General features: G+C 45.7%; 1 protein-coding gene across 1 annotated transcript in view; it reads right to left on the reverse strand.

Annotated features, from left to right (window-relative positions):
- Nucleotides 1-1184: 1184 nt before the first annotated feature.
- The window catches only part of LAMC2 (laminin subunit gamma 2), a 73635-nt gene continuing 55033 nt past the window's right edge, over nucleotides 1185-19786 (reverse strand). The window contains exons 12-23 of the mRNA XM_048482486.1: nucleotides 18353-18489; nucleotides 15926-16082; nucleotides 13792-13997; nucleotides 13389-13468; nucleotides 10559-10696; nucleotides 8132-8276; nucleotides 6909-7058; nucleotides 5658-5772; nucleotides 4151-4350; nucleotides 3194-3352; nucleotides 3005-3104; nucleotides 1185-1935 (exon numbers count right to left, since the gene is read on the reverse strand). Coding sequence (XP_048338443.1) covers nucleotides 1685-1935; nucleotides 3005-3104; nucleotides 3194-3352; nucleotides 4151-4350; nucleotides 5658-5772; nucleotides 6909-7058; nucleotides 8132-8276; nucleotides 10559-10696; nucleotides 13389-13468; nucleotides 13792-13997; nucleotides 15926-16082; nucleotides 18353-18489 — 1838 coding nt within the window. The 3' untranslated portion in view covers nucleotides 1185-1684. The remainder of the gene's footprint in view (nucleotides 1936-3004; nucleotides 3105-3193; nucleotides 3353-4150; nucleotides 4351-5657; nucleotides 5773-6908; nucleotides 7059-8131; nucleotides 8277-10558; nucleotides 10697-13388; nucleotides 13469-13791; nucleotides 13998-15925; nucleotides 16083-18352; nucleotides 18490-19786) is intronic.

A 19786-nucleotide genomic window follows, 5' to 3' on the forward strand; every position in this document is an offset into this window, starting at 1 on the left:
CATGAGGACCTAATCCTGATTAAGTCCACAGTGCAGCAGGTCCAAGTGATCTTATCCCCCCCCCATCTTTTCAAGTACCAAAACAGCTGTATTTCAGCACTTGAAAAGGCACCACGGGGGTAAGATATTTTCTGGAAGATCCTACCCAAATCATATTTGGGAAATTGTGGAATGAACAGTGTATGTTTCCATACCCAGAAACCCATATTTAGTTAGGGATTCTTTCCAAGCAACCCCGACAACTATAGTTTGGCATGAATTTGAGAATAACAGCTCTCAGTGGCAATGGAACTGTAGTAAACCCAGTGGTGTATCTACATGGGGAGGAGGGGAACACTCTGCCCCCGGGCACCACTAACCTGGTCACGTGGGGGGGGCACAAAATTGGCCCCCCATGTGACCAGGAAGAAGACGGCAAGGCAGCAGGAAGTCCTGCTGCCTTGTTACTTTCCGGTGCCCTTGACTCCACCCATGTCATCATCAACATGGGCAGGGTCGAGAGTGCCCCCCCACTGCCCCCCTTTCTCCTGGTTCCCAGGGAGCCGGCAGCCAGCAACCCCTGCTGCCCTCCCCTCCAGGAGTGCTTTTATAGCACTGAAGCCAAGGGCAGGACTTAGGGGGTGGGGCCATGCCCCCAGGGTGGCATGGGGGTGTGGCCACGCCATCCCCAACCCTCGCCCCTGGCCTCAGTGCTATAAAAGCAAGTGCCAGAGGCCAGTAGATGGCAGTCTTTTCTGCCTCCCTGGAGGGGAGGGCAGAAAGGACTGCTGGCTGCTGGCTCCCTGGGAGCAGGAGCAAGGAGGGGACCGCCTGAAGAGGATGGGAGCGGGGCTTGTGGAGGTGTGGCCACACCCCCAGGGTGATGTGGGGTGTGACCATGCCCCTAAGCCCCACCCTTGATAGTCATCTGTCTCTTCTGCCTCCCTGGAGGGGGGGGCAGAAGGGACTGGGCTCTGGGAGCAAAGGGGGGCTGCGGTAGGGGGGCGGAGCCCTGCCCCCAAGCAGGGGGGGCGCGCCCAAGACAATTTGTTTCCGGGCGCCATTTCCCCTCAGTATGCCTCTGAGTAAACCTGCTTCTTGTTGTCTCAAATTTATCTTATCCTTTTGCTATATGGGTAATGTTATTTCTGATGGAAAAATGACTGAGGGAGATATGAAAATGAATGATCACAGACAACTGAGCACAAGACGTTTAGAAGAGCATGGCTTCCATGTTGTTATATTAAATAAGGCTGGAATAATTCGAAAGAATGCTTGGGGGTGGGATGTTCAGTTTCACCTGTTGGTTACAAATTTTGGATACATCCACACCCTAAGCAGGGCACGTTCTACTGGCATATTCTTGAGTAACATATTCTCTTGCATAACGAGTTTCTCACAGTCAACCTCTTCATCAAGGCAGCCGGGTCTTCTCTCTTGCACTCCAAGAATGGGACATCTGGAATAATTAGCTTTTCCTATGCTGGTGACATAGATACACTGCTGTCCATAGTGAGGCAACACTGTTATCCAAGTCTGCTGAACTGAACTTGAAAAGGATCCACTCAGCAGGGTCACATACAGCTAGTCTTTTGAAGGCCTGGATCTCTTCTACAAATCCAAATCATTGGCATAACCTTAACACTTTGTCCAAGACTTGACAAACAGAGTGCAAATCACTCTGCCCCCTTTGCCCTCAAAGTCTTCAAGGTCTCTCAATGGGTTGTATGTTGTAGCACTTTGTGGGGAGATTATCACGGATCTCCTCCAGGTTCTTGATATCTGCAAGAATCTCAGTGATGCTCCTCTTTAGTGTTTGGATCCGGAGTTTCTGCCGGCTGGCTGTTTCCTCCAGTTGCAGCATCAGTTCTTTTAACTGGTTGTTTCTTCTTCTGGCTTTAGCAAGGTTCTCTTCAAGCATGGTCACACCTTGCTCATCCACAGCCTTAGGTTGGTCTGTATGAAATGATAAGGGGGTGGGGAGGACAGCCTGTAAGTGGAACTATTTGAAGTCACATCTTCCATAGGTACCCACACTACTCCCATATGTAAACAGGTTCTCCATGTATGAGCCCAAATGCTCTATTAGACCACATCTCCCTATTCATAAAAGCCTGCAGGCCATGCAGAATTGTCAAAGTGGAGGGGGAGTAAAATTATGCCTTCTCAGTCTGCCATTCGGTATATTTGTTTCACATCATGTCCACGTGACCTTGGGATTTCAAGTCTAAAAGACAATGGGCACTCAAAATTGGGCAGTAAAGAGCAGACAGATCTACTTCAGATGAAAAAGTCAAACCAAATATCTGGCTGCAACGCAGGCACAATCTCACCTCTTCTTTCATACATTAGTTTCATTGGTCCTCATAAGGATTTCAATGAACAAGTAAGTAATCTTGAAAGACCTGCAGTTCATCACTGAGGCCCCTTCCACACGGGCCAATAAATGTGGGCTAACCACAGTATAAAATCCAGGTTAGGAGGGAACTTCACACAGATCCCGCTCCTAATGCAAGTGCACTCCACGTTCCACCCCTTCCCCCCTGGATTTTTCAAGAATTGTACTATCTGCAATTCTTTTGTTTTATCGTGGATTGCAGCCACAGACGAGCGAATGGCTGCCCTGGGAAGAGTTTGACTTGGTCGCACTTCCCTTTTTTTCAGTCCCTGTCTCTGCTGCGTAGCGATGGAGAGGCCCAAGGATAGCAGCATGGCTGTGGAGGTCCATGCCTGACACGCTTCGGCACTACGCAGCAGAGGGAGGTGAGTGGGGGAAAAAGGACCTCCATGCAAAGGCGCGCGCCCCGACTAACACACTCGCTGACCATGGGACACCCATCCATGTGAACGGCCCGGGGCTGTGATGGGTTCATCTATCCCGCTTGCAACCCACTTTATATTTGTTGTGTGGAAAGGGCCACAAAATATAATGAAGTTGTTTTAACTGAGCAAGTGAACCCAAGAAAGGCTCAGAATGTAAACAGCTTAGGAAAGAAGTGATTTTCAGTTAATCTTTGCTTCTTACTCATGAGACGCAGAACATCTTCCAAGGCACTCAGCACCCCCTGGACAGCACCCCCAGCACTTGCGGCATCTGCTTTAGCTCTCTGGGATGTCTGAACAGCCTTGGGAAGGGACAACAATGACAAATATATTAGGGGCTTCTTTCCACATAGTCACTTGGATAAAAAGGCAGAAGAGCTGCAAAACTCACTTCCTGAGCCATGGAGGCATCTAGATCAATCTCCAGCTCCTTTCTTTCCAATTCATTTTCTACTTTCCGTGCTTCTCCCTTCAAAGACATGATCCCCTTCTCCAGAGCTAAGACTCCATCTGCTGTTCTGTTGGCTTCCAAGGCCAGCCTTCCTATTTCCTGAGGAAGCAAAGGCAACAGAATAACAGGAGAAAATATGCATCAATCAAGAAGGTCCACGGCCCTGAAGATCTAGAAAAAAGAACAGCTGGGTTTTAAAGCCCACTTTTCTCTACTTTTAAGGACTCTCAAAGCAGTTTACAATCACCTTCCCTTCTCCTCCATAACAGGTACCTTGTGAATTAGGTGTGGCTGAAAGAGTTCTGAGAGCAATGTCACCCAGCAGACTTCAGGTGGAGGAATGGGGAATCGAACCCAGTTCTCCAGATTAGATTCCACCACTAAGCCACACATTATGAGAATTTTAAGAAACAGGTTTGGTGCCTTAATGGGGGAAACCATTGACCAAGAGCAACTGTTCAGACTTCAACAATTCACAAAAATCCAGTTAAGGATACCAAAAGTAACAGTAAGTAAAAGATATTGATGAGGACACCTACTTGATGAGTCCCATTAGATTCCTAGGTTAGCTAATCCTATTTCTATAAATCAGTTATCATACTTCCATTACAGCCTCAACAAAGCCCCCCCCCATTCCCTCCTCTGACCAGTCCTAGATGCTACAGAATACCTATGTAAGCCTGTAAAGAATCAGTGGAATGCTTGATCCTTTGACGAGTTTGAGCCCAGGTTTAGAAAAACAATGTCCCAATATCGTAATCTACACTGTTCTAAGAGATTATGAGACAACCTCAGTCTCTAGTTTATGGAAAACCAAACCTACGCAGCTGGCCAGCCAAGACCCTTGTCTCACAAGGCCAGGATTCCAATCATACCCCCTCTTCCATTTTCCCTTACCTGATCAATGCCCCTAGCAATCTCCTTTGCTTCCTCCGCCATTCTTCGGGCCTCCTCTCCTTCCGTAACAGCCGTGCCTAGGGCCTCTTCTGCACGTCTGGTCTTCCCATTGGCGCTGGTGACCATGCTGCTTATGACAGGAAGCTTCCTCATGGCCTCTTCTGCTTCCCTCTGCTTGTCACCTACCTGCAGATTAAACTCTGCAAGCCAAAAAAATGGGGGAAGCGCCATCTGAGTGAGGACCCCACTGAACGCCCCTTTCTGTGCCAGCAACAGGAGGCAGAAAGAAAGCTCGAGCCAAACGCACTGAACTGGATGAAAACAGGCTAGAGCTTTATTGAATAATTGGATTTCATGACCAAATAGAACAAGGAAAGTGCAGGTCAGAACTGAGGGTGGACTGAGGAGCTAAAATGGCCCAGAAGCAGCTCTGGCTGAATGGTCCCTACTGCACTACAAACTAGTGCTACAGGAGCCGGTCAGCTCAGACCTAGCCAGCAGCACCAATGATGGATGTCAGCATACCCATTGGCAATACCCATCACTAGAGCCACTGGCCAGGTCTGAGTGAGGGGCACTTGCAGTATGGGCAGAGCTCCTGGTGCTTAGCTCTGCCTGCTTCTGTCTGCCTTTGGTTCCCCACAGGAGTGGCCTACCAGGAACTTTCCCTGTAAGTTAAATGGCCAGTCCGCCCATGTTCAGCCACTGCTGCTCTTTGCCATCAACCTGCAGCTGACTGATGAATTAAATGCATCCTGATATAAAGCCCAGCAGACCCTCAGGGAGGCTTAGGGTGCTTCCTGCGGGGTGGTGGGAGAAAACTGAATGGGAAAATGGGATGCTTACCAACACCCTGACATCACTTCCTGTGCCCCAGAAGTGATGTCAGTGCATCATCAGGAGTGACTTTACATCTCCAGAGAAGCCTTGTGCTGACAACCCTTCTTACCACTACCCCTGCTTTTTAAAAAACCCAGAACAATATCATCAATTTAAAACATGCTATCGAAATGTTTAACGTTAAAAATCAACTCAGTGACAACAATCAAAAATCAAATCTGTCTCTAAACCTCTGAAAAAACATATTAGCAGCCAGTCAAACAGTGCATTACTCAAAATGTTTCTCAGTCAACAACTTCTGATTATAATGATAAAACATATCACAATAATGCATGTGTGTGCATTAATAAAAGATTTCATACACACACAAGCACCTGTATGTGAACCTACATCAATTCTGTCCAAAACTCCAACCCCTGCCAAACCTCAAAGATCAGAATATGGCTTGCATATTTGAGTCCATTTGGACAGAAGCCTATTTGCAAATCTTTTCCTGATTTACATCATTCAAGTTGCAGCATTTTTTTGACAGAAATTTGGATCTTTTTGTTGAGTGCTAGATGGGAATGCTATCTACTGTTTCAAGCCTTGCCCCTCAGTGGAACTTACAAGGCCTGGAGCACAGTTACAACAGACCTCCGGTGCACATATTTTTAAACCAACTCACCTCTCAGGTTTTTCAGGATGCCATCAACTTCCTCTAAAGAGGCATTGCCGGCACTCAGTGCCTTCTGGGCTGTACTTTTGGCAAGGTTGGCACGAGACAACAGTTGGATTGATGTCTGCATTGGCAGGAGAACAAAAGAACACACATAGCACAGAGCACGAAAACACAGGCCCATCTCACAGAACTCACGCTCAGCCACAGGGAAGGGAGATCTGCATTGAGGGGCTCATAACAAAAACTCAGAGGACACAGCACCATCTAATTATCCAAGCCTGGGTGACATAAATAAAACAACCAGAGCGGTTTCCACGATGCACATGATACAATGTCCTTGTGGTTGCCATATGATCTTGGAGTCCCACGTCTACCTGGTGCATGGGGACATTGGTGTATTCTGAATGTGTACTCCCTGGTGTATTCTGATTGTGGCCGAAGTTCACATGGGCAAGGGGTTTCAGCATTCCACTCATGCTGTTTTTGTGAAAAGAAACAGCTCCGGGAAGTGGTGTACCGCTAATGGGGACATGTCTCCGGGCACATGCCATTTCATCACAGTATGTGTGCCCAAGCCGCAGGCTGCCGAGCCTCAGCACCCCCTCTCCCAGCCTCCCTGCAGGCCAGCTCCTGCCGTTCCCAGGGCCTGCGGAGGGCAAAACCACAGTGGGAGGCCGCTGGAGAAGGGGCTCAGTGGCATACAGACCAAGAACTGGCCTGCCACTGTGGCGCCAGTCCAAGCCCCACCCCCACCGAGCCCAGGTCTCCCTGCTGGCTCCTGTAAACGGGGGGGGGGGCACGCAGGGAGAAGGCAGCGGGGGGCGGGGAGGTAGTCATGCCCCTGGGCACAGTGTAGCCCCGGTACGGCACTGGCTCCAGGGAACTGGTATTTGTTCTGATGAAAAAGCTTTTGTGTAAAGATGGCTGCAAGTAAGCTTCCCAGTGGAGGAAATACAAGCTCCTTGCAGCCATTTTGGTTCACAAAAACAGTCCAGGGGAAAGCTTGAAGGCCCTTCTTCATGCATGCCACCTCCTCAATCAGAACACTGCCCTCCTGCCCCCAGGAGGCATGGAACTCTCAGCACATGTGGGAAGTTCTCATGGCATTCATTGGGACTTCGTATCATGTGACTCGGTCCAGATTAGAAATACGTGAACACCTGGCCTAAGGGCCCTTCTGAATAGGTCAGGATGTTACAGATCCCACCAGCACTACCTACCAACACTTCCCAGGTCATAAATATGGATGCACTTTACCAGGCTGCCATCTTCTCCTTTTTGCAAGAGCCCTTTGATCTCTTCTTCTTTGGTTCCCATGTTGCTTTGCAGTTGCTTATATTCTGCCATGTATATTTCCACCAAGCCTGCTAAAGTGTCTGCCTTTTGTCGGAGCTGCTTGGCTTCCTCCTAAGGCAGCAAAATGGAGAAAAAAATGCCTTTACTTAGTGAGTAAACTACATAAACATATGTAAACTATGTAAATGACGTAAACATTCATGTGGAAAATGAAAATAAACCGGGGGCTCATGCATAATTCACTGGAATTCTTCCTCCCGACCTAAACATGCTGATGGGCAGCTGTGCGAAGGGAGAAATTGGGATAAAAACACCCTGGGATATATGATCCCAGGTCTATCCCAGGATATTTTGTCTGTGGGGAAAACGCCGCTGATTACAAGAAACGGTTCTCGCTATAGTGGATTTTATCTAATCTCAAATTTTATATCCTATGTGTCCACTCTCAACAGGGCCATCAAGGCTGCTAATTGATGAAAATTATACACAATTTAAAAAATCTTCAAAAGCATCAAAACCAAACAAAAACTCATAATCAAAACAAATAAAACCAAAGTTAAAAGACACATACAAAAATTTTAAAAATCACAATTAAAATATTGAGCAGAATCACTGAGGGAATGCCCAATGAAACAAAAAAGTCTTCAGTCATTGGCAGAAGATGGCACCAAAATGAGACAGACGAGACAGAGGCCACGTACCCCTTCTACTCTCCCAAGTGTCCGGTTGTTAAATCCTATTGCTACGGATGATGCCAACCTACCCTTTTTAGGCCCAGGGACTGGCATTGGAGAAAGAGTCACATTTGGCCCAGGAGCCACTACTTATTAGCCAAAATCCTCTTAAAAGCAGTGCAGTTTGGAAATGGTTGGTAACAAACAGACATTGTAGTGGACAGGAAAAGGAAAAGCATGGTAGAAAGCAATGACTGACTGTGTATTGTGTGGCAACAATTGATTGCATGCTATGAGCTGTAAATCACAATTATGATGAAATTATAAATTAGTGACTTCCAAAATGTCCTGTCAATAACAGCTTTGCTCAGGTCTTGCAACCTGAAAGCCAAGCTTTCCTTTTTTGACTCAGTCCATCTCATATTGGCTGTACTTCTTTTCGTGCTGCTTTTGAAGTTTTCAACAGTTTTTGGGACCAAACACATGAGCACACACACAGAAAGTCCTTACTTGAAAGATGCTTGTGTCGACCTTTGGTAAACGAGACAGGGAACTGAACAGCAGCTGGCTACTTTGATAGGCACGGTCAGCACTCACAGTAGCGCTGTTGGCGTCAGCCTCCAATTCACTGGTCAGCAATTTTACTTCATCGTATCTGGAAAAGAGAAGGCGGTTTTGAGCCCATGGGTGTGAGATTCCCCCACTCCCATGATCACATCACTTACAGGACATGAATGGGGCACAGGTCAAAGAAAATGGTGCATTTTAGCTCTTTCATAATCAGCCCTGGCTATTTCTAGCCTGACATTCTCTTCTACCATGATCTTTATGAATGCCCAGTAGACCTTTGGGGTATCCTCAATTTTACAGTGCATTCCATGCTAGGATGGGAATGGAACCCCAACTTTTCTCTTTTCCCTAGAGACAAACCATCTCTCCAGTGGCAAAGCCACCAGGGGGAAGGGGGGGTGCGCAATGCACCGGGTGCACCGATTCTGGTCACGTGGAGGGCGGAAAAATCCCCCGCCCTTGCCTGACTCCCGATGGCTCCTCGCTTTCTTCCGCCCAAGTTAGCGTCCCCTGCCCCTCACAGGCCGCACCCACGCGGCACCTCCACTTACTTTTAGGAATGGAACATCCCAGAGAAGAAGTTTGCCTGCGTTGCCTGGGCCTGGTGAGAACTACATTTCCCAGGGGTTCCTGGGAAATGTAGTTCCCACCAGGCCCAGGCAACGCAGGCAGGCAGGCTTCTTCGGCCTGCTCCTTTCCTAAAAGTAAGAGGAATGAAGTGCCGGCTGTGAGGGCAGCAGGCCATGAGGAGTGAGAAAAAGCCAGAGTGTGCCCCAGGTGCACTCTGGCCTAGCTACGCCTCTGCATCTCTCCCAAGAGGAAGCCACACAGAAATCTCCAGAATCCTTGTGATGTTGTTCCATGTGGGGCACCCAGCAGACTATTGAGTCCATGAGTCTACCCAGAAACAGCACTAAGATGCTTGAGGCTCTGGCTATAAAATATGATGTGGTTGTTTCCCACACTGAGACATGCTTGAGTTACCAATAGGGCTGCCACAGGAATAGAAGCACAGCGAGGATTAGCTAACTGGAGTATCTCATGTGTTAGCTCCCGTTTTCTAGACCCAATTCATTTTTCCTCATTTCCTGATGTGTTTGCCCCCATAAAGATATCAACATCTCTATCATTCTGCAAAAGTGAGAAAAGATATTAAGATTCTCACACACAACTGGGAACATTTGAAAGACACTTGGGAAGACTCATTTGGTAGCACATTTTACTTCAAAGCCAATGCCCTACTGTTTCCCGCCACTACTTCTGTATCCTGCCTATATGCATATTTGATGGGATTTGGCAAGTGCCAGTCACACAATCCAGTAATGAAGGAGTTAATTGATGCATGCTAATTAGTTAGTGAGGTCAAAAGTCACTGACCAGGTAATTGATACCTATTCGTCAAGCAGACCCGGCATGAGCTACATGCATTCCCACACGTAGGCATTAGATATATATTCTTTGTTACACTCTGCACGTGCTCAGTAGTAGCTTGTTAGCCATGTGATAGTCAAGTAGCAAGCTGGCCAAAGGAGCTAGCTAGTTGGAAATATATTTTCTTGTTTTCTATCCAAGTTACCCTTCCCTGTTTTAATAGCTAGTAAACTTTATTTTCAGTAAGCAACTGTCTCTGCATTTTTATTGTGCACACAACAATATTCCTCTAACGTGCCTCTTTTACTCAAGTCTTCTCTGACATGTAAAACAAAAGTACTTTCCTTCCTTATCAAGACAGCCACTGTACTTGCTGAAATCTCAAATATTGGGTTAAATTAGAACCAGAGGATACACTTCCCCCTTCCCCTAATGAATTGTTTGACAAAAGTTTTGTAACAAAGTGACTAAGTATATAATTGTCCACCTCATGGGTTCATGTCTGATATGGTGCATGTGAAGCATTTCAATACTTCCTGCAGGACTTATGTCAATTCTGCAGGGCCTGTAAAACTGAGTTGTTCCACCAGGCCTGTGGTTGAGGACAGCAAGGGCATCCATCTCACCTGGCCTCCCTTTCTCTCGCCCTCCTTCTTGGGTCTGCCATTGTTGGCTATGGCACCTCATTTGGAAACTGGTTTTTAAATATTTACAGTGATATGTTGTTTTATTGTTATGTGATTGTGTAATGAATGGCGTGAGCCACACTGAGCCCATTCTGATGGGAAAGGACAGATGAAAAATCTAATAAGTAAATAAATTACAATGTTTTCCCAATATTACTTCCCATTGTAGGATGTCTAAGAGTGGCTAAACAATCAGACAATGATGTGTGGGAACTGGGTTCCAGTTATGGTCTGACCTGGACCAATCTGAGAAGAAGAAGGCAACTAACTACCCTATAAGTGAACACAAGTAAGCCTTGCTTGAGCATACTTTTTCTGGAGCCCTTGTGCAGAGTTTGTCAGGATGCCATCCCCACCTCCGGCTAACTGCACCAGAGCCAGTGCCTGGCTTGAGGCATCTTCTGCTGCCCTGGCTGCTTGCTCAATTGTATTCGCCAGCTGCATGTGGCTGAAAGGCAAAAGAAAAGAAAAAGATCACCTGGGAATGAATGGGTTGCCATCATGGCCATCAATGCCCCGTCATTTGTCTTCTTTATCCTGAACAGAATAGTACAATATGAAAGCGAATTCTTATTAGACGAGGACTGAAGTCATCCCCGCAGGGTCGTCGCTAAGGAAGAGGCGAGACGCGGAGGTTTCATCTGGTGGAGAGCGCCAACAGCGGGAGCGCGGGTGTCCGTGTTCCTAGCGACTCTGCCGCGTGCTGGTTCCTGGCACCTTTTATTATGATTCTAGCGGGGGCGTGTAGAAGGGCGGAACGGGGGGAATTCCGGGAGAGCGGGAGACTGAGAGATCATCATGTGATGCATGATCTCACCTGGCTGCTACGTGCGGAGAGGAGCATCAGCGTCTGGGCCTAATCCTCACCTGGGGGCAAGACCATTGTCCCTTTGTCCGGGACACCCGGTGGTTGTGAGCCAGGTAGTTCATGACCTGTGACTCATCGGGGGATGAGGGGTGGGGGAGCGGTGCGACCAGAAGGCCGTAGGAGCGCCGGTGTGCCAGCGCTCTACTTACGGTGCTGCTGGGTCAGCAGTGCATCCCTACAGAGGACCGATTTGCCTGTTCAGGCTGACCTTGATGTGTATTCAGTCATCGCTGGTCTTTGCAGAGCGGGACTTTCCAGCCTCCCTCTCCTGCTGCAAACCATTATGTTCTCTAAAAAATTTGTTCCTAAAGGACATCACATTCTGAGAACTAGCATAGAGTAGACCTGAGGGGTCTGCAGTGGGAAGGGAGAACTAACGGCAGTCACTACCCCAGTTTCTGCAAACAGAAATATAATTCCACTGGAGGAACATTATGGTTGGATTCATGCCATCATACTTACTTATTGGATTTTTCATCAGCTTGCCCAGTCTGAGCAGAAGGATTGCAATTAATTCAAACAGAAGTTAAAAGCTCAGACAAAACATAACATTCCCCACAACTCAGTTCCATTCTGCACATTTTCCTTTGAATGAATGAATGAATGAACTTTGTTCTCAGTACCATATTTAGTGATATACAAAATTACAACTGAGCAAACCTATGCCAATTAAACCCAAATAATTCAAAAACAATATCGTTTTTATTGCCAACACTTTCCTTTTTATTACGCTGTCATAGTGTATCCACCAGAGTATATAATCACAATATGAGTAGTATCTTTACTAACAATTGCCATTTTGCTGACTACTGTTTTGACTAGTTTGCATAATCCCTTCAAATATAAAGTGATCAAACTATTTTTTTCATTGATAGGACTCTCATAAAAAACAAAACATACATGCATGAACACATATCTAAAGAATGTCTTCCGCTTCTCAAACAAAGTAACAAAGTAAACAAAGTAAAAGTAACATCCATCATCTAGCTTTCTCTGATCCATTCAGAATTCTTATCTCCTCCCTCTATCAGACCATTTTGCAATCCCCAACCCAAAACATGAGTTGCCAGCTGAAAATCTGGTAGATCCTCCATGGGCAGAGAATGTGGGCTTCTGGGTATGTATCTGATTGCATATACAACATAATGTGAGATGAGATTGGATTCCGGCAATCCTTTCCCATGAAAATGGGGCACAAGGGTCTCAGGATTCTGCCAATTTTAAAAACATGTACATTCGGCCAAGGACACACATTACATTATACATTAGATGCACATGAAGTCCTAATGCCCCACTGTACATACATGATATTCAGACTGTGGAGTGAGCTTCCCCTGACATGCAAGATAACTCTTCTCACCATTGGAGAGAGAATGCCCATTTATGAACTGGTCAGGATCACGTTATGAAGCTTTTTAGGAAAGGTACCACATTGGCTTCCACACTGGCTTCAAATGGGCCTTTGTGTATTTAATGATTCTTTCTTTGTTTTAAACTGCATGCTTCTAAAAATAATGGTGAAGCAATTTTTGTGGTGCAGCATGTGGATTTTTTTTAGATAGGCTCTCACCATCAGCCTGAAGTGGTACAGTCCCAGCAAAGCTCTCTCTCTCTCTCTCTCTCTCTCTCTCTCTCTCTCTCTCCCTCCCTCTCTCTCTCCCTCTCTCCCTTCTGCTGAATATAAAACTTGCTTATGTTGAATATAAAACTGGCCCTTTTTGATTGCTGCTGAAAAGGGGATAAGATAGAATCAGAGATGCCCTCTAACCTCTACACAGATAATTTTTTGATCGCAGTGCTTAACCCCCCACCCCCCACCCCCCCGTGCTATTATCCCAACATGAATCAACCCCACCGTGGGCTCCACGGTGTACTGATGGGATACATGAGTTTCCCCAACGGTTTCAGGTTGGGAATACAGTAGCAGGGTAGGAGTTAAGCAGCCTCTTCCTACATGAAACAGTCCTGATGTCCCATTAGATTTGGACTGGGAGGCAGAATCTGTTGGTGTCTGTTGACCCAACTCAGTGAAATATCTGTTTCAAGTATATTGTATAGTTCAAGACTTCCAAATTCAATTCAGACATATATTAATTGAACATCTACCAAAATTGTGAACAATTTTTTCTATTTTAATACAATGTTGTATTAAATCTGGATTTCCTTCTTTTAAAAAACTGGGATCTTAGTCTGACATAAAGTTCAGAAAACATAACCTTATCCACTGGCAATCAAGACTAAGCAACATGACGGAAGACAGCTGAACACTCACCTGTTTGCTAACTTCATGGCTTCTTGAGCCAGAATTAAAAAACTGTTTGACCCTCCAGGTAGATCTGAAGATGGAATAACCTGAGGAGATGAGGGAAGAAAGGAGAGAGAAACATCAATCTGTGCTTCTGAGGAGCAAAATGGCCTATGCTCCTTCGCGTACCACAGCTCTGATCATAACTATTTTTGCCAGCGCTCTGACTGGGCCAGACATACAAATATATCAAAATGTTTTCCTGCTCCACAAATAAAACTTGTAGTAACAATAAAGATGATGTTATTTGCCACCTCTTCCTCACGGAAACAAAATCCTGCCTGTTTTTTTAATTTCTTTCTGTGACTTGGTTCATAATTGCTGCTCTCATTCCTTGAGGTGAGAAACAGACACATGGAAAGATACTTGCCATGCCTCCTAACTTTGTCTTGCTTTGCTCCAAATCCAAGAGAGCTCCCTGGATGAGCCTCCTGGTATCTTGCACCTGCCTCTGGTACTGATTACCCAAAGATTGTAGCCGGTTGGCTGTCTCATTTATCTCATCCAACTGGCTCCGGTAGGTGAATTCTTGACCCTTCATCTTGGAAAGGCGGCCTCCCAAAGACCTGTCAGTCGCTTCAATCCAAAGAGAGAAGGAGGAGGAGGAGGAAAAAACAATGTCCAGGTTAGAAGAAACATACTGATAAAGAAGAAAAGAGTGGGCCTGAAGGTGGTAATGGATGTACAGACAAGCACAGTACAACATATGGGGGAAATTCAGCCATATAAAGAAAGGTTTCAGTCCCACTATGATAGCAGTCAGAAGTAGAGGAGTGCCTGGAAAGAGATGCTGGCATGAAACACATAAAGTAGCCTACCCATCCTGCCTTGCTCCACAAACAAATCCCCTTCTAAGCAGCAACCTAACCTGCTTGCAGCAAGCTATACATTGTCATTTCAATTGAACCAAATAATATAGCTTGTACTCTTCCCTACAAATCAGGATTCAAACAGTAGATTGAATCCTGGTCTGTACAGAAGAATACAAGTCCTAAATGGTAGCAAAAGGCAGAAGTCTGTCATTAGCTGACTGTATGTGAGTGGAGGAGGGGGCCCATGAGCCAGAAGACTCGCCCAGGCTTGTTCATGGAGAAACAAATCCCTTCCCACCCACCCCCAGGAGTGTATCCATTTCTGCTGCCCCTGCGCAGCCCCAGCAGCCTCCTCGACAGCCTTGCTGCAAATCCTGGGCCCAGCACTAACCACTGAGTACTGTGAGCGACATCCTGCCCCCATCTTTGGGCCACACTTACCCAAGGTCACTGGTCGTTGGCCCATTCTCTCCTGCCACAGCTTGTTGTCCTTGTCAGGTGGGTCTTGGGCGTTGGACATGTGGGCGAGCCAGTGGTGGAGGGAGAAGGGGCCAGCTTCACTTTTGGAAGGGAGGGAGAGTTGGTGGGGGACTGGACAGGCTTATGCCAGGCTAGGCAGAAGGGCAGCTTGCTGTCACAGCCCTGACAGGCCCAGCTTGGGTTTTTTCAGGGAGGGTGAAAGGGTGGGGGACTGGGGGAGATTGTGCCAGACCATGTGGAAAGACAGCCTGTCACTGCTGCCCTGCTGGGCCCAGTTTGGTTTTTCAGGGGGTAATAGGGTGGTATGGTGCCGGGCCATGTGGGAGGGCTTTTGGCACCACTGTCCCATGGTGCTCTGCCTGTTCTTTGGGGGGAGGGTGTTTGGGGGGCTGGAATGCTGGGATGGAATGTGTGGCAATTGGTTGGAGGTGAGTTGTCACCAGACATTCCATCCTTCGGCAATTATGTATAAGGATTTGTGTATACGCCTCTCTTCTGCCCAATGGAGATTTAAAATTGCTTACAATGTCATTCTCCCCTCCTTCACTTTCTCCTCACAATATAACCTATGAAGTGGGTTAGGCTCAGAGGGCTTCACTGAGTCAAGGTCACACAGTCAACTTCTAAAGCAGAGCAGGTATTCAAAACCTGGTCTTTTTCATGTTAATTGTCTACATTATGTAATATTGTTTCATACAATCAATTCACAGGGTTGCCAAAAGTCAGAAGTGACTTGACTGCACTTCACACACATACATTTCTTTAAGCAAAAGGTAGGGCCAAAGATGGGTGGGGCTATGTGAGGAGTAGTAAAAGGAGAAAGGGTGAACTTCCCTAAGAATACTGCAGGACCTTTTACTACTTCTCCATTGTTCAAAACTAGTATTCTGTTTCTGTCCTCTCCATACACAGGAGAGGGAAATAGTTATTTTTCTTTTGCCAACAAGTCATAGCTAATGCATGGCAGCACCACGGAGTTTTCAAGGCAAGAAATGTTCAGAGGTTTGCTGTTGTCTGTCTCTGTGAAGCAACCCTAGACTTCCTTGGTGGTGTCCCATCCAAATACTAAGCAGGGCTGACCCTACTTAGCTTCCAGAATCGGACAATATCTAGCTAGCTTGAGCCATCCAGATCAAGGTAGGCTGCTCTCAATAGCCTCCTTCCTCTGACTCAAACTTCACTGCCATCTTGAAGATATCTGGAAAGATTTACCTTGCAAAGTCTGGGCATCTCTCAGGACTTCCTGGAGCATCACTTCAACCTCTTTCATCTTCCTCTCCAGTTCCACATTATCTCCAGGTGTTTCCCCTGTCTGTACCTGAGAGACAAGAACCTCAAGCCCCTGCAGCTGCTGGAGATATTGATCTACCTGGGGGAAAAGGTAAGGCTTACATGTCAGTGAGCAATGAAAAGAAACAGAAAAAGATCAGGTAGTAGTGATGCGAAGGACCCTGCAGGGCTATTACCAGTCAGATTACACAATACTGACCTCAATAGACCAAGAACTTGGCTAAGAAGAAGATAAGAGTTTGGATTTACACCAGAGGTGGGCAGCAGTGGCGTAGGAGGTTAAGAGCTTTTGTATCTAATCTGGAGGAACCGGGTTTGATTCCCAGCTCTGCCGCCTGAGCTGTGGAGGCTTATCTGGGGAATTCAGGTTAGCCTGTGCACTCCCACACACGCCAGCTGGGTGACCTTGGGCTAGTCACAGCTTCTCGGAGCTCTCTCAGCCCCACCCACCTCACAGGGTGTTTGTTGTGAGGGGGGAAGGGCAAGGAGATTGTCAGCCCCTTTGCGTCTCCTGCAGGAGAGAAAGGGGGGATATAAGTCCAAACTCCTACTCCTCCTCCTCCTCCTCCTCCTCCTCCTCCTCCTCTTCTTCTTCTTCTTCTTCTTCTTCTTCTTCTTCTTCTTCTTCTTCTTCTTCTTCTTCTTCTTCTTCTTCTTCTTCTTCTTCTTCTTCTCATTCCAACCCCAAAGCAGAATTTTTAAAAAAATTCCTGATCACTAAAATCTACTCTCACAACCTAAAAATACAGGGTCATCCACCTCAAAGTTCCCAAGAAATCCACCTCCAGCCCCATATGGTCCACCAGCACACCCATTTCAGTTTTGTCTTTTGCTCTTCCTCCAAAGACCCAGGGACATTTTGCATGTATTTGGTCTCCAGTGCAGATTCAAGGCCAAAACCGCTTCAATTCACCCGTATAAGTGAATCACGTACTTTCAGACTATCCTTTGGAAACCAACCTAATTCATGTTATTTATTCAAATGGCACATTTCAAAAAAACTCATTTTCATCCAAAGAACTGCAAGTGGTAGGCATTATTTTACAAAAGGTAAACACCCTCTTCTCACACAGAGAGAAGGAAATGCTTCTTACAAGACAGTACCTGCTGTGACACGTGCAAGTATCACCTGAAAACAGAATATGCTTCCCCGCCCCCTTACTAATGTTTTCACTGATGTGCAAATGTAATTGATCATATATTTGATTAACTTCCTAAGGGCCTGAGGAAGGTAACACATGCATCCCAGTTCTGGAGAGAAGGTGGGGCAGGGGAGAGGGGGTGCCTCCACATATGTATTTATATTTTATGTATGACTTGCTCCTGCCTGACGTTGAATTGTGTTGTTCACCGCCCGGAGCCCTTAGGAGATCGGCGGTATAAAAATTGAAGCAATCAATCGATCGATCGATCAATCAATCAATCAATCAATCAATCAATCAATCAATAAAAATATCACTGGCTTTTGCAGAGTTGTGCTAACTTCACTCATTCTTTATGTGAAGAACTTTGGAGAAACCATTTGTGGCTTAGGGTAGGCTGGAATCAGTATGCTGATGACAGCCAGGTCTATATTTTTCTATGCAAATCACCTGATGATGCTGCAGAGGTCCTGAATCAGTGCCTTACTGCTGTGGTTAAATGGTTGAGGATGAACATGTTAAAACAAAATCCTGACAAGATAGAGGTGATGTTGGTCGAGAAGACCCAGGTCATGAAGGACATTATGCTTCCAGCATGGTGTAATGGTTAAGAGCAGCAGACTCTAATGTGGAAAACTGGCTTTGATTCCCATTCCTCCACATGAGCCGTGAGTTCTTATCTGCTCAGGGGAGGAGAGGGGCCCCTGGGTACTCTTTGCCTCGACCCCCCCCCCCAATTCTTGAATGAGAGTCCACCAACGGTCACTACACTGAAGCAGGCGCTGCTCATCACTTGCCTTGAAAACCCTACAGTCGCAGTAAGTCAGCTGTGACTTGTCAGCATGGTGACATCACTAGTGTGACTGGGCCTTTGCTAATTCTGGGTTAAACTAGGCAATGCTAACCCGCTGCCCTTGCCTTCACCCTAACCCTAACTTATTATTTTTCTTTAATTTATTCAGTCATAAATTGTTCCCAAAATTGTAACAAAAACCCGAAACCTAAAACTGACACACACACACACACACTCCTAGTCCTATGCCATCATTTATTGGTCATCTTATCTGGCTGAATAATTTTTTTAAAGTACTGGTATTTGGTAATCCACCTTGAGTCTCAAAAAGCATGAAGTTAACAAATAAATATATTCCTGTATGTAACTGTTTGCTCTGCTGGCAGCTATATAAGTGAAAAGGAAGCCGCTTACCTGGGCCTTCACTTGTCCATAGCAGGCTGGGCAGCGAGTGTGTTCACAGCTGGGCCCTTCAAATCCTGCCTTACAAATGCAGCTTCCATCGCTACGGCACCGCAAGGGCTCAGCTCCCACTGAGTTGCAATTGCAAGCTGCACAGGATAAATAAAAGCTTACGGTTGGCGGAGAGCCTTCAAAGCAGGCTTGTAGAAACTTGACAGATTTGTTTACTTCATTTATACCCTGACAGAAAATGCAATCTATTAAAACTTCTGATTAAACATATTATGGCCTTTTCTGCCTCTACAGCTTACCACAGATTTTCCCAGTGGTCAGACTTTGTGTCTGGAAAACATTTTATGTGAAATCATTCCACACACCTCCCCCCTCCCACCCCGCCATCGTTTGGGGGTTTATTTCCCCCTTGTCTCTTCAGTTGCATTTATTCCACATGCTACTGCTGAAAACATAATTCCTGATGCAGAACAACAACCTTCCAACATTTTTTCTTATATGTAGGCATTTTAGATTTACCATCGCTTAAAGTCTAGATTATTTGATCAAGAATATCAATTTCTCCAGAGCAAAGCGCAAAGCTCTTGCTCTCCATAATCGGTACTGCAGCACTCCCCAATTGCATGTAGCGATTATTTTTAGCATTCTTTTCAATACCCCCAGTGTCTTAGTGTTCTACTGCTGGTGCAATTGCCCTCAGCTTTAAAAACATTCTTTGCCTTAATGCTACAACACTAATTCAATGTGAAATTGACAACTGAGCCTGCTTCTTTGTTCCTCTTCCTCAACATCACAAGTTCTATGTGAAATTGACAAAGCTATCCAATGGATCCTGCTTCTTTATATCTCCACCTGAACATTAACATTGCAAGTTCTATATGAAATTAACAAAGCTGGTCCATTGGACCTACTTCTTTGTAGCTCTGCTTGAATGTTATACTGTTAGTTCAATATGACAAAGACAATATTTAAAAAGTTCTTTTGAAAACAGAAAAGGACTATCTATTGAAAAATTTGATAGAAGAGAAATAATTGCAGGATTTGAGATTTAAAGAAATCAGAAGACGGAAATAGAATATTAGAAATGACATGGTGTGTAACTGATAAATTGTTTCATTTTAAATAGATGCATAAACCTAGAATGAATTAGAATTCAACAATGAAATAGTGAGAAGTCATTATTTGGTGTTGTGTTATGTAGTTTAGCTGCTTATAGTAGGTTGAGTCTAGTTATTGTATGAGTTATGCTTTAATGTTTTTGTGTGGGGTTTTTTCTGCATTTCATATTTTTTGTTTTATATTGATGTGGTGGGGGTGTAAAAGTGTATTTTTTGTATGCCGAGAAAATTTAAAAATACATTAAAAAAGAAAACGAATGAGGAGGGGAGGAGAAAATGTTTGAAGGGGAGGCTGGGCAACAGTGGCGTAGGAGGT

This window comes from Sphaerodactylus townsendi, unplaced genomic scaffold (assembly GCF_021028975.2).
Source record: "Sphaerodactylus townsendi isolate TG3544 unplaced genomic scaffold, MPM_Stown_v2.3 scaffold_18, whole genome shotgun sequence".
Lineage (NCBI taxonomy): Eukaryota > Metazoa > Chordata > Lepidosauria > Squamata > Sphaerodactylidae > Sphaerodactylus > Sphaerodactylus townsendi.